The following is a 14,599-nucleotide window of genomic DNA, read 5'->3' as shown; positions in this document are numbered from 1 at the left end:
CATATAAGTTGTCGCCGAGCTCTTCAAACTTTCCTGAAGTCCTGTGTTTAAAATACTCAGGAAACCTTTTTTCCGCTTTACCTCAAGAACAAATTTGCCGACGGTTTAAAGGAAGATGTGATCGATCTTTTATCCATATGAGGAACAGTTATTTTGTGATATGCCGTTCGAATTCTGCGATCAAGAAAGGCACAGCTGTTTTTAGGAGTGGGTATTTTGGGGATGGAGTTATAGTAATTTTTTTTAGCGTCAATGGCTAGTAAAGTATTTAAAATGAGATATTGAAATTACAGGATACCACCTTGACTTAAATCGCCACCACTTAAAATTGATAAACGCTGAAATGAAAATATAAAAAAAAATGCTTTCTTGTTTGATAATAGTTATCAAAGGTACCAGGCTTATAATTCTATAAGCCGAACGCGCGTTTTCTCTTCATAACACTCATCAGTGACGCTCGGATCAAAACAGTTTGAAAATCAAAACAAGTACAAAGTTGAAAAGCATTGAAGATAAAAAATTCCCAAAAGTGGTGCTAAATACGGACAAGGTAATCTATGCCTGGGATAAAAAAAATTCTGAGTATTTCAAATAATTGATACTTTTGCAAACAGTAAATTTATAAAAATAAACATGTAAAAAATCTTCATGTCAACACCGAGGTGCTGAATACTGGGCTGGTGATACCCTCGGAGACGAACCGTCAACCAGCAGTGGTGTAGATGTTGATTAGCAAACTAAATTTTAAACGTTGTTATGGTGCATATACAAAACACAAATACTCAAATTAATCATTTTATATAAAAGCGATCACATGATGTCATTAAGCAATAACATGATCACAAAGTCAGCTCAGTTAACGCACTATGTTATTCGAACTAAGAACACTGTGGTTCAAGTTTCTGGTTAAACAATCAAACAAAGCATCATTACACGATGTAACAATCGACTTTAACATCAACTTACTTTTCCTGCAATAAAATAAAGAAAACACTGAGTATATTTTGTCAAATTCTAAAAGATGAATGTTTAAAAATGATATTATCGATATGTCTATATAAATTCTAAAAATTTGATATCAACAATTTTCAAGATCTATATCTAAAGTTAACAGAACGTGTGATCTATTTTGTTTCAAGGTCCTGTGAAAAACCCGTCTTAAACTTATTTCTGCTCGACTCTTATATCTGAAATAACTTTCATCCAGAACGCTCAATATCTAAGTTTGGAAACCACATATATATTGTCTGTTTGTCTTTTTCTTTGTTAGCCATGGCGTTGTCAGTTTATTTTCGTTCGATGAGTTTGACTTCTTTATCCCCTCTTTTAAATGTTCTAAAAAATTTATAGCAAAAACAACAAAACGGTACGATCGAAACAATATATGACCAAGCTTGCTTGCGGAAGCTGCAACTAAAGGTTTATAAGAATAAATTTGTCTTTGAACTTTACAATAAAAAAACACATCCTATCACCAACTATCGGTATGGTAGATACGATATGTCTTCCAGATTGATTTTAAACACACCCTATCACCAACTATCTGTATGGTAGATACGATATGTCTTCCAGATTGATTTTAAAAGCAACTGTTTTGCCTATTGTACATAAAAGATTTTTGCCCTAGTTTCCAATTGGCATTGCGATACAATGGATGTTGTAGTCTTTTTCAGCTTTTGATCTCTGTTAACAGCAGTACCAATAACAGGTAATTACATGAGATTAATAAAGGCAACAGTAGTAGTGAGAATTTAAACTATACACACCTCTACAATTTAAGCAGGATCTACAAACTCTTTATTGCCAGATCGGGCGTTCTTTCAACAGTCTGTTTACTGTCCCTTGAAATATACAAAACCCCCTCATCAGAACTAGGTTATCTATTTCTGGTCATTATCTGTTCGTTAACTGAAAATAAATTGGCTGTTTAAATGAAAAGTTTCATACCAATTTGTTATAACGCTGACTGACATAATGAGCTCAGAACATGCAGCCAGGTAGCTTAAATATTATTGTTTAGAATGCATAATAAAAGAGGAGAAATTGTATTGACACAGCAGATACAGATTGAATATCAATATCGAGGCTGTACTTTTAAATATGATGACAATATAAAGTACAAAAGACCTATAAAGCAGATCTTTTACGGTCATACACTAGTGACATCGATGCATAATGCCTTAATTATTCAAGTATAAAGAGAACGTCGTGTTTGGTGTGCAACTTTTAAGTAACCTTATTTTGCGTTAATTATTCAAGTATAAAGAGAAAGTCGTGTGTTATGCGCTACTTTTAAGTAACCTTCATCAAATAGATGTTGATATGAATTTTCATTAATGAATCTACCAGGGTAATTAGAAAGGCCAATCTTACCTTTATATTGCATATCTCGTTGCATAGAACACCCCTTTACAACCTGAGAAAATAAATGAAAATGACGATAAGACATACAGAAGGAAAGAAAACAGTAGAGCTCAAGAAAGGCTCTGTCTTGTTTATGTTCTTATAAGGAATCACTACAATAAGAGACAACCTGATTACCAAATAGACCTGGAAGCTTTTTACTTTTAAATGTCTGTGTTATTTTTGCCGATAACTTTCTTTCCTTTACCTCGCCCCCTCAAAACATAAGTTTTTATGGGAAACTAATTATTATTTACCAATGGCTAAAAATCTCGTAGTATCTTAGGGTTAAACAAAATAATTGACATATGACCTGATTCGCCAACATATTCTTACACGAGTCAACAGTAAAATTGCAAAAATATTGAACTCAGAGGGAAATTAAACAAATCAAGAGCTCTGATGCATCAAACGAATGGAAAACAACTGTCATATTCCAGACTTGGTACAGGCATTTACTTATATAAAAAATGGTGGATCAAACCTGGTTTAGAACAGCTATTAAAGTGGGACCCTTTCTGAGTATTTTAGTGAATACCGTTTGTTAATTGTATTCTTATGAATCTTTCGTTTTCTTTAAAGTGTTTTGTTGACGCTAAATTGTCTTCATGTCGTATTTTCCTAGTCACATTGGAGTATTTTGTTCTAGTCCGCTGTCAGTGGTTCTTCGACCTACATTAGATTAACTTCTTGATATCTTCTAGCTCTCTTAACTCATTTAAACAAAACGTAAATAGTGGGATGTATTTTACAGTCTATAATGTCAATTGATGAACAGGACTTAATGTTATAATAACCCCCACAATTACCGCATTATTCTTAGGACAAGATGCTTTCGAAGTTTTTTAAGTTTATGATATATTTTTTTCTCTTTTATAGTTAAGGAAAATCATGGAGTCTGTTCTAATCGTCATATATTTGTGTCGGATATAATTCTTCTATATGTTGTTTTATGTAGCTCTTTAAAAAAAAACTCTTATCTTAACAGAATATAAAAATTTTAAGTTAGATAATTCCATAATCATGAGAATAAAAACGAATGTTATATGTATTGAGAATGTCTTAGATTACACCACAACGTCATCAATACAACTATAAACACACAAACGTTTCAATATTGAATGAGTTTTTGTATCAAAATAGTTGTCAAGTATAATTTCTTATTGAACTTCTCTAATATTCTGTTTGATGTCTTTGGATCGTACATAATTACAATAAAACCTTGACCTTTATACCGCGGGAATGCGTGTCAGTACTGCTTCTTGTCTTCGTGAATAAAAAAAATCTTTATTAAAAGCTATATAACAAACACACAAACCATTCTTTGTGGTAATTTAATTACAACAATGTCAAACAAAGGATTCTTTAACATCTTCTCTCTGAATAATTCATTATCATGTAATATAAATTCCATTTCTTTGACAAAAGATAGAGAACTACCACGTCTATAAATCACACATGAGTTACCAAAGTTCTCTGGATACATTCGAGGAACATATGTTTTCAAAGAACAAATCTCATTAATTATATTATATTTTGTTGTATGTATCAATATTATTTATGAGAAAGTAGTTTACATAATTAAAGCACGCGACATTTACATCAAACCAAGCAATTTATACGAAAAGATAGAGGCTATAAATCGAAATATACCATTTCTGGTTATCGGTTCATCAGAAAGCAATGTTTTCTGATTTGTTATGATTTATTTCTCAATAATTATCAAGTTTTGAATATTTTACTACAACTAATACTTGAGCATAAATGGACATTCAAAACCATTGGCTATTCCTGTAAGAGTGTTAGAGTTAGATTTTCTACTGACATTTTTTTGTTCGTCCCTCAGCGGGATTCGAACTCACACCTTTGATACTACAGCACCAATCGCTTAGCCTCATGTCCAGCGCTCTAGACCACTCAACCACATCCGCTATATAAAAATATAACTTCAATAGTCGTAGTGTTACCTTGTCACGGAAGGCTAATCTAGAGATAGACATGAGACACGTGCTTTTTAAGCGTGTGTAGATGTTATATATATTAACTAGCTATACCAGAAATTGACCAACATCATCTTTTCTTTTTGAAATTAATCTAGTATACCTTTGGAGCAAACGGTTTTCGGGGATTTTTTTTCGGAAAAAAAAAACACAATTAAAAAAAAAACCACATAAAAGTGTATTCATGATAAAGAATGAAACAAATATTGAATGAAAGAACTTGACTTGGGATAAGTTAGAAATCAGGTAGAATATGGCTGCAGTTGAAATACTTTTTTTTTTGAATTAATCCAATGTTATGTAAAGTACATAAATTCACAAATTTTACATAGACAATTCTTAAAAAAAATACGGAGACATTCTTGGAAAACCTGACATCATAAACATATCTAACGAAATAAATTTACAAAGAGGCAAAAAAAAATAAAACACATATCAGGTAAAAGGCTAATATTTTTTACGCCAAACACGCGTTTCTGCAACAAAGACTAACCAGTGACTGGTTGTGTAAACACAATTCAGAGATTAATATGTGGTTGGTACAGAATAAAGTTTAATGAACGTACATGAAACTGGAGATGGCAAATCAAGACAATTACACCTATCTTTTCAAGTAGCCAACAGTAGTTTACTGATGTTAACAATTCATAAAATCAATGTAAAACACCAACTAAAGGAAAACTCCAGAAAAGCCGATACAAATCCATCGACATGGTATACGTAGGCGTTCCACGCTATGCTCAAATCATTGGCAAATCATTGGCAGATGAGTCCTTGCATCAGTGCAGATGTAATAATTTGAAATAGGACACATCAGTAAAATTTTATATTTCAATACCATTGGTGTATCTTAAGATCTAAAAATGTTAAAACATGTCGTTAGTGATTTGAGTCATAGATATATTCTATCGGTCAACCAATTCATGACTGTGACATCAAAACTTATGTATCGCCGATATAATCTCTTCTTCCTCATCACATTGTTTAGGCAGCATATATGTGACTAGCATATCCACGTCTTAAATAATCCGTGTTGTATAAACAGACACGAGCGAAAAGGAGCTGATGAATGGGAAGTTGATAATTGGAAAGTTAAACTCATTTAGTTTGCCATAGAATCTAGTGTGAAGTCCATCTGTTTCATTTCGAGGGAAAATTCAAGATATGAAGCAACTATCTTGTTTTTGGTAGTATCCTTTATCTCAAGTTCACAGGGTTATATTATGATCAAGAATTCGCTAAAATATGTGTGAATGAATGACATGACATCATAAATATACATGGAAGTGGAATAAATGAACGTTTCGAAATGTCTTTTATTTCGGGTAATCGAGAAGGTTTTGTATGAATTGTTTTGTGTTGTTTGTTTCATTGACTTATGGTGTTTGTTTTTCTTTATTTTTCGGCCTCTATCTATACATATATCTTTCTGATTAAACAAAATTTTCAATATGGTTAGTTTTGTACAAGAATATAAATACTAATTTGGATTACTTACAAAATTAATATTAGTTCTAACAGTTCTTTGGTTTAATGTTTGTGTGGGTCTATAGTTGTTGAACATTAATGCTTGAGGATTTTCTGGCAAATCTTGACGTAAAGTTCTCAGGGCATAAATCTGTAAAATAACAGATACAAGAAGTAATGTAGGAAATATATGATACAGTTAATCAACACGTCAATAAATGTGAAAACAATGTATTCGATTATATTTGACAAAATATTGATAATTCTTATTTATGAATTAAATTACAACTTGGAAGATTTACTACGACAACTACTACTGAACCTGTCGTATTGAAAAATCAGAATTTTTTTTTATGTAATTCCTTATTTTTATGTTTTCAGATACTGTTCATGACATTCATACAATAAAGAGAAATCTTGTTATTTTGTAACAGTAGTAGTTTAAAAGAAGCAACAGTAGTTAATCAATACTAAGATTTTATAACTCAATTAACTCCATTAAAAAGATACAAGTTAGGCAAAAAACAACTGAGCGAATCGCATGAATTCTAAAAAAACAAACCGGTGGGTCAAGAAGACAAGCGTCTCCTGCCATTGCATGCAAAAACAACAACGGTAATTAATAGGTCGTAATCGTGAATAGATTACAATATGTATACAAAAGACTAATTTGTATTTAAATAACTTATTTCTAAATAATATTGTTGTTAGTATAGTTTTGTTTTTGGTTAACTTATTTTTGACCTTTTGATTTTCTAAGTATATATTAAAACTACATAAAGTTCACAAAACACATCATTTGAACCCTAAAAATATAAAAACATGATGCATGGATGTTAAGCATTGCTTACTTAAGGAATAACAGTACTGTAGTTGAAGAGTTGCCACCGTCAATTGTAGATTTGACGGTCGTAAATGCAGTTTTACTGGCGACGCGTAGCGGAGACAGTTAAACGCAGATTTGTGACCGTCAAATAAAAATTGACGGTGGCAACTCTTCAACTACAGTACTGTTATTCCGATTCTAATGCCTTACAAAAAGAAAAAAATACGATAAAACTTGAAAAAAATGTCTAAATTTGACATATAGAAAAAAATCCGCGAAACTTCATGAATGATTTTGGCACAAAGACGTCATGGATAAACGTGACGTCATACAAATGAAAACTTACAAACTGGAGGTTATTACGTTACCTGTACGCTTCAAATTCGGATAAAATTACATTAAAACGGCGAATTCGAGGTATTTTCGATTATATAGTAGTAATCGAACATTTGTTGATTCAATTAATTCAAAATGACGGGTCTCCTTAGTTACGCCTGGTCAACTGTGGATTTGACGGCAACTTTTAGCCAATGAAAAAAATTGTAACATCCAAATTGCATTAGAATATGGATTCACCACCCATCATGTGAATCAACAGTCAATATGTCACAATAGCGAAAATAAAACAATCTGTAAATTTAAAAATCGGACGACTATTTCAGTACCTAAAGATATAATTAACTCATCATAGAAACAAAGATCAAAAAATATATATAATTACGCCAGACGTGCGTTTCGTATACGAAAGACTCATCAGTGACGCTCGAATAAAAAAAATGTGTAAAAGGCCAAATAGAGTACGAAGTTGAAGAGAATTGAGGACCAAAAATTCCTAAAAGTTTTGCCAAATACAGCTAAGGTAATCTATTTATGAGGAAGAAAAACCTTAGTTTTTCAAAACTTTATAGTTTTGTTAACAGCTTATTTATAATTATGAACATATCAATGATAACTGAAGTCAACCCTCGGGAAATAAATCTCCACCAGCAGAGGCATCACCCAGTGGTTGCAAATAAATTCATCATAGATACCAGGATAAACAAAAATGTTAAAAGACTGTTAAAGTATGTTGCTAAATAGTAGAGACATTAACATTTTGTATCAGTAACTCTATTCAAAATAGTTTAAATGCACATAGTTATATTGTCAGTAAAGTATATTAAGGGCAACGATTAACGATAATTACAATACTATATTCAACTTTTTTCGAACTGTATGGTTATATGGCCACCTGCTAAATCATGTTTATAATATCATTAAATGAAAAAGGCCTCGTTAGTGTGTTATCATAAATTTCAAACGAAATGCCACAAGCCACAGGCACTTCACCTGCCAAAAGAACTTAATCTGCTTTACCTCTTTTTTTTTTTTTTATTGTTACACACTTTCAACAGTATGGAAAACATCAGGTTTTGCATTCGAGCCACGATATGTTTTTAATTTCAATTTTTAACGTTGTATAACAAAGATATACCCGCTATAGGGTTTTCTTACTGATGGGAAATATATAAACTATTAGTAAAATTTCATTTCCAAAATATTAACCATAAGTTTAAATATTTATTTCAAAGAGGTCATTAGATTCAGACCTGCTTAACAAGAGTACTCGCCTCACCTGATCTTTTGACACAGTAATAGGTCGATTCATAATTATCCACGTGACTGTTTCCTGGCACCCAGGTTGTGTAATGGAACCATCATATGTCATATAATGTCGACTATCGGGAATGAGCTTCAGTAAATTTATGTTATTGACGTCCATTTGTTCACCTTGAAAACATTTAAAAAATGATGTTTTAAATATATGGTAAGATGTCTCTTCAACATATGAAAGTATCATATTTATTTATGAAACAATGGTTAAGTAGTAGTTATAAATCTGATGTGTGTTACAATTAATTGTTCAATCACTGTACCAGGTAGGTATAACACCATACACGACAATCGGGCATTCATATCTTTAGTGGTTGCACAAATGAAATGCACAATCGATCCTTCTGTTCATCGATTGATTTTTTTCATTATTTTTTTTTCTTCTTTTTTGGCAGTCAACATTTCACTGATGGTAAATTGAAAATAAGTATTGATCAGTTAAACTGTAGCTGTTAGTTGAATAGGCTACTAATATATGCCTATTTTTGTAATAGCTCTGCACCTACTTCGGAACTTATAAATCCTTGGTTGTAAAATATTTTATTCTGAACTTTCCCTAGAAAATTTAATCCAGAATAACACTTAGGACACACCAAATTATCAAGTCCTATTTTCATTTTGAAACAACACCTTTTAAAACAACTTAATAGGACATGATCGCTTAAAGATTCGAGAAATTCTGTTAATTATCTAAGACTGCAAAATATTTTGCTATTGATATGAGGCAAGACACATCGTATCAGACAACCTGTTCTTGGTGGTGATCTTTAAAATCATATATGTCAATTTAAGTCGTTTTTATAAAATTAAAAAAGAACAAAAAAGAAAAGAAAATAAAGTTCGTTCAGTACTCATGTATCTTTCTTCCAAAAAAAAAAACCCCCAACGTTTTCCTGGTTATTATAGTAGTTGATAGAAATATTACCTTTATATCGTACATCTTCAATAAAGTTTGTTATCTTGGATAGCTCGTTGTGGTTTTCGTTGTCTTTCACCTAATGAAAAATGTAAAGAAATCTTTTTTTATATTGAAGTGTTATTATAAAAGTTAGTCTGATTTTCTAAATTAAACAATAACGTTATTTGTTTTAATACTCTAGGACATTTCACAGAAAGTCAGTAAAATGCTTTAGATGAACGAAAACTGCAAATACTAGCAGAAAATGACTTTTAAATGTAAAATGTAACGACTGGGTTTGCTTTCGATCATTTTGAATCAAACCCTCAATAATCTATTAAATGTATTCAAGGATGGAGTTCATTTCACCAGGTTTTTTTTCGAACTGGTGCCAGATAAAAATTCAAAATACTGCATGTAACCATGTATCTATTGCTAACATTAAGGAATGGAGTGTTGATGAAGTTTCGGATTTATTCTGAGAGATGATAGGTTTTTGACAGAGATGAAGTCCAAAATAACTACAGCTCTTAATGAGAATATAACAATCTTGACAGCAGTGAAACTATGGTTGGGGTATTTGGTTTCTTCTATTTTTCATATGTGTTTTCCACTAATCTTCCATCATGTTTAAAACTGACTTACGGATGATGTTTGTAATTAATTACAATAAATTTATACAAAAAACAGCTGTGGAAAAAAGTCGATACTTTTTAACGTATTGACTAACATACAATAAAAACAATTATTTCAAAAGACCTCATACTATATCATAAGAATTAATTATAGGAAGACAAATATTTGATTTATATTATTAGGGATAATCTAATATTTATAGCATGGAAACGGTTTGTGATAAAATAGTTTCGCAGCGAACAGAGTCAATTCCCAATAGAAATAAATGTTACAAAGAAATAATTGCAATTACAAATCAGTGAATTGCAATCCTTTGTAAAATGAATAAGGAAGTCAGATATTAGTTGAAAGAAATTAATTTATCCACATGCATATTGTCTGTTTGTCTTTTTCATTTTTAACCATGGCGTTGTCAGTTTATTTTCGATTTATGAGTTTAACTGTCCCTTTGGTATCTTTCGTCCCTCTTTCATAAGGTAATACGTCGGAAAAGTTATTCTAATACCTTTCATTTATTTATTTTGATACAGTTTTTTTCTCTCGTAAATATAGTTCTATTATGGAAATACGGTAAATCAATGTTTCATAACAGAACTGAACCTTTCAACTGTGAAATAATATCATTTCCATTTTTAATCATGCTTATAAAAAATAATTGTTTAAAATATTTTGGTTAAATTTGAAGTATTTAATACTCACTTTTACAAAAATTGCTAATATCACTACACCTCTTGACAAATTAACAGCTTGGGTAAAATTTGTATACAAATCAGAATTATAAAACATCAACTGTATCTATGTAAAAAGAAAGAAGATTTATATTATGTCACGAAAAAGACTCCCTTATACACCATATGTGTAAGGATAAAATAAAATATAAGTATATCATCTCTTATTACTATATACTGACTGATTTCATTAAGTATTCGCTATTGTCACTGACATGAAAAAGGTTTTAATCCATCTTTAACAGATAAGCACATAGTGACATGTATTTATTCCCTGTACTCGAAAAGTGTAAAAAGTAAAAAAAAAAAAACAACGTTGTAACATAACACCTAACTAAGGACGAAGCGTAAAATGTTGTTCTAACACAAAAACCCTTCTCTCATCAAGGTTTACCTTCTTTTCTAAACTTCTTTATTGGTAACAGATTAACCATAATACAAAAGAATCAGATTCGAAAAAAATTCCTTCAATTATAAAATCCATGCGGCCCTTGAAAATTATCACAATGGAATAACACATCGATTATAAGACGTTTCATGAGGTGGTCGCCACTCAGATATGACAAAAAACTATATACACTACTAAAATGGCGATCCAGCCCAAACAGCAGAAGTGATATAGTTGTACGATACAGTCATAATCATAAAGTATGGTGAATGTCAGTTTAGGACAGAAAAGAGTATAATTGACAAAAATAACGAAGTCCAAGGGAATTCAAAACAGGAGGTCCATTATAAAAAAAAAACAAAATTAAAAGCTCAAACACATCAAACAAATGGCAAACAACTGTCATATTTCTTACTTCATAAATTCATTTTTTGATGTAGAAAAGGGTTCATTAAATCTTGATGTTTAGCTAGTTACATCTTTCACGTGCACTTGCATGATGATCTGATATTTTTTTTTATATAACGTGTAAGCCAAACAAATGATAATAGATAAAAACGTCAAAAATTTGGGTATAGCAATCAACATTGTAATATATTCTTAATCGCTGTAAAAACAAATAACTGTTTCAACAAAGAAACAGAAAACAGTAAACGAGATTGACAAAAACCATCATTGAATTTTCGTCTGTTCTAAACAAAATTTATTTGTAAACAGAAATCATAAATTACCCAATTTAAACAGGAAGACAATTTAATGGAACAAACAAATCCTATTAGTTTAAAATCTATGAAAAGAACCTGCTGTAAAAACTCCTCAAAGATATCAGGCTCATATTTTTTAAAAGAGAAAACTGACGTCAAAGCAACAGTTTTAATATATCATTACTTTAGTCGTTCACTACTTCCTTGTCCATACCATAGGTAATGATTACATATATCACTTTGTTTATACAATACAACAGATCAAAATAGGAATTTTTGAAAAATGAATTACCTTAGAAGACAATTTCATACCAATAATAAAAAGCTATTATCAGTTGGCCATATACTATATTACAATGAACTAAACCATTACAAATCAGTTTAACTGTGTTTTCATTGTTAACAAATCAATAAAATAAATGAGAGCCGTGGTGTAGTGGTTAGTGCATCGGACTACTAACACAAAGGTTCCTGGTTCGATCTCCTCTCCGGTGAGAACCTTTCAGGGACTGAATTGTCGGCTCTCCCTTTGCAAGTATGGTCTTGATGAAGCGATGATACTCCGTCGAAAGGGGACGATAAATGGCTGACCAGTGTTGAGAAAGAGCCATGTCTCTTGCTCGTAAAAGACACTTTTGTGGATTTCGAAAAAAAAGGTTAATGCCGCTACAAGGCTAGTTTTTTTTATTCATGTTATTCTTTATTTTTATATCAGTTTTCTCTATTCTTCATCAATGTTAGTCCATTTTTGTAAACCCCATCCAGACTCTCATTTATGATTGAATTATTTTCATTAAAATAAGTTGTAAATACTAGTTCAAAGTTCAACATGTTTATTTCAATTCCAACAACAGGTCCCCAACAGTAGTAGTACAAGGACAAACACCCGCAAAGTGGAAAGGGATTAATATAAGTTGCAATAACTTGTTTCCCAATAATTCACTATAAATAAATATGTTTAAACTAATAAAATAAACCAGTTACCTCAGCAGCAAAATGTTTACCATCTACAGAATGCTCAGAACCAAAATTATCATTTCCTCCAAAGTGAAACTTGACCTGATGTAATCTATAAATGTACGATAAAGGACCTAATGATATCAAAACTGTGCTTGTTGAATGCAGTTCAAACGTTAAATCTGTTCCTTTATTTATAAGTGTGCCGTTTATCTGAAAAACAAGATGTAAAATGTCAACACCAACATAAAAAGAATTATAGAATTTTATCTTGTGTCTTTAGTCATGAATGTCATTTCCGCTTACAAAGAAAATGAACTTTTTTTCGAATTTCACTATGAATGACGAGTTATGGGATAGTTATGAATATGTAGCATTCGTACTAGTTTTAACTTGAATTAGCTTACGCCGTGATATATAAAGATATAGCCTTTTTGCGCTTATGCGGCGTAAAACAAACACCCATCAACCAATACTAGCCCTAACGATTAATACCACTTCCTTAATCGACATCGTGTATCGTTATTACATCATGGTGATAAAAGAGGGACGAAAGATACCAGAGAGACAGTCAAACTCATAGATTAAAAATGAACTAAAAATAGACTATCAACGCCATGGCCAAAATTTAAAAAACAAACAGGCAAATAATAGTAAAGAAGAGACACAACATAGAAAACTAAAGAATAAGCAACACAAACCCCACCAACAACTGGGGGGTGATCAAAGGTGCTCCTGAAGGGTAGGCAGATCCTGCTTCACATATGGCACCCGTCGCGTTGCTTATATCATTACAAATCCGGTAAATAGTCTAATTCGGTAGGTCATATAAGACACACAAATAAACTCATCATTAATTAAATTTTGTATATAAGCCAGACGCGCGTTTCGTCTACAAACGACTCATCAGTGACGCTCGAATCCAAAAATGTTAAAAAGGCCAAATAAAGTACGAAGTTAAAGAGCACTGAGGACCGAAATTCCTAAAAGTTTTGCCAAATACAGGTAAGGTAATTATCAATGTTATCATAGAATGTGCAGGACAAGTATTAACGTAAGTGATCACGGTTTATAAGACATTCATCGTTTCAACCTGCACATAAAGATCAGGCATGATTCATAAACGAGATTGTGAACATGAAAAATAAAACATGCATGCGGGCGTTTCTAACACTGGTATTGCGTAAATATTATCGATCATGGTGACCAATTTAAATTAGAAAACCATTATAGCCCTTACTCCTTTGTGCATAAATTAAGGATCCAGCAGCCTCCATTCATACAGGTTCCCTCAAGAAAAAGTCTGATATCAAACACCAATTTTAAATATAGAAAGAAAAAAATCTATATGTGCAGATGTTGAAACGTCTTTACATAAAAATGATAAGAGTACCATTTAAACTTCTATTTCGTCTGTCGAATGGAGTTTTCGCATTTGTTGATATTTTTTTTCAATCATCAACCACCATCGTTTAAAGTTTAGATCTTGTGATAAATAAATTAACAAAGAGATATGCAAACTTTTCCTTGAATTTATATCACTATCGAGGTCAAAATATAAAAGTTGATGAAAGTCGGTGTAATATGAATATATAAAACATATGACACGATGGATCTATGAAATACATCCAAATTGTAGTGAGAACCATTCTTAATATGTAATTATTTCAAATAATAGTAATGTATGTAAAATTTTGCATTGTTTACTTATTTACCTGTTTTCCAGTTAACTTGATGTGCTTTAAGCCTGGATCAAAAAGTAAATCCTTTGGTTCAATATTTATTGGTGACTGATTCTTTCCTTTACTACATAATATCCACTTTGTGTTAATTTTTCCCCAGTAATGAGGACCTGAAAATATATAGAAAAAACACTGAAAAAGAAAGCAACACAAACCCCAAAAAAGCAGTTGTGAATTTTCGGCTTTCGTGGCGTTCA

At 31.4% G+C, this 14,599-nt stretch overlaps 1 protein-coding gene across 2 annotated transcripts in view; it reads right to left on the bottom strand.

Annotated features, from left to right (window-relative positions):
- Positions 1-782: 782 nt before the first annotated feature.
- LOC143042486 (carbonic anhydrase-related protein 10-like) overlaps positions 783-14,599 on the bottom strand; it is a 34,193-nt gene continuing 20,376 nt past the window's right edge. Inside the window, exons 3-11 of one of the 2 annotated variants that reach the window (XR_012968016.1) lie at positions 14,376-14,512; positions 12,688-12,873; positions 10,583-10,678; positions 9,275-9,344; positions 8,312-8,466; positions 5,902-6,021; positions 2,374-2,416; positions 1,767-1,908; positions 783-971 (exon numbers count right to left, since the gene is read on the bottom strand). Coding sequence is in view for 1 of the 2 variants with exons in the window: in XM_076214796.1 (XP_076070911.1) it covers positions 1,877-1,908; positions 2,374-2,416; positions 5,902-6,021; positions 8,312-8,466; positions 9,275-9,344; positions 10,583-10,678; positions 12,688-12,873; positions 14,376-14,512 (839 nt within the window). In the remaining variant the exon portion in view is untranslated. Of the gene's footprint in view, positions 972-1,764; positions 1,909-2,373; positions 2,417-5,901; positions 6,022-8,311; positions 8,467-9,274; positions 9,345-10,582; positions 10,679-12,687; positions 12,874-14,375; positions 14,513-14,599 lie in introns of those variants that run through there. The other variant, XM_076214796.1, reaches the window with a different exon arrangement.

This window comes from Mytilus galloprovincialis, chromosome 8 (genome assembly GCF_965363235.1).
Source record: "Mytilus galloprovincialis chromosome 8, xbMytGall1.hap1.1, whole genome shotgun sequence".
NCBI lineage: Eukaryota > Metazoa > Mollusca > Bivalvia > Mytilida > Mytilidae > Mytilus > Mytilus galloprovincialis.
This window is presented reverse-complemented; position numbering and strand designations above follow the sequence as displayed.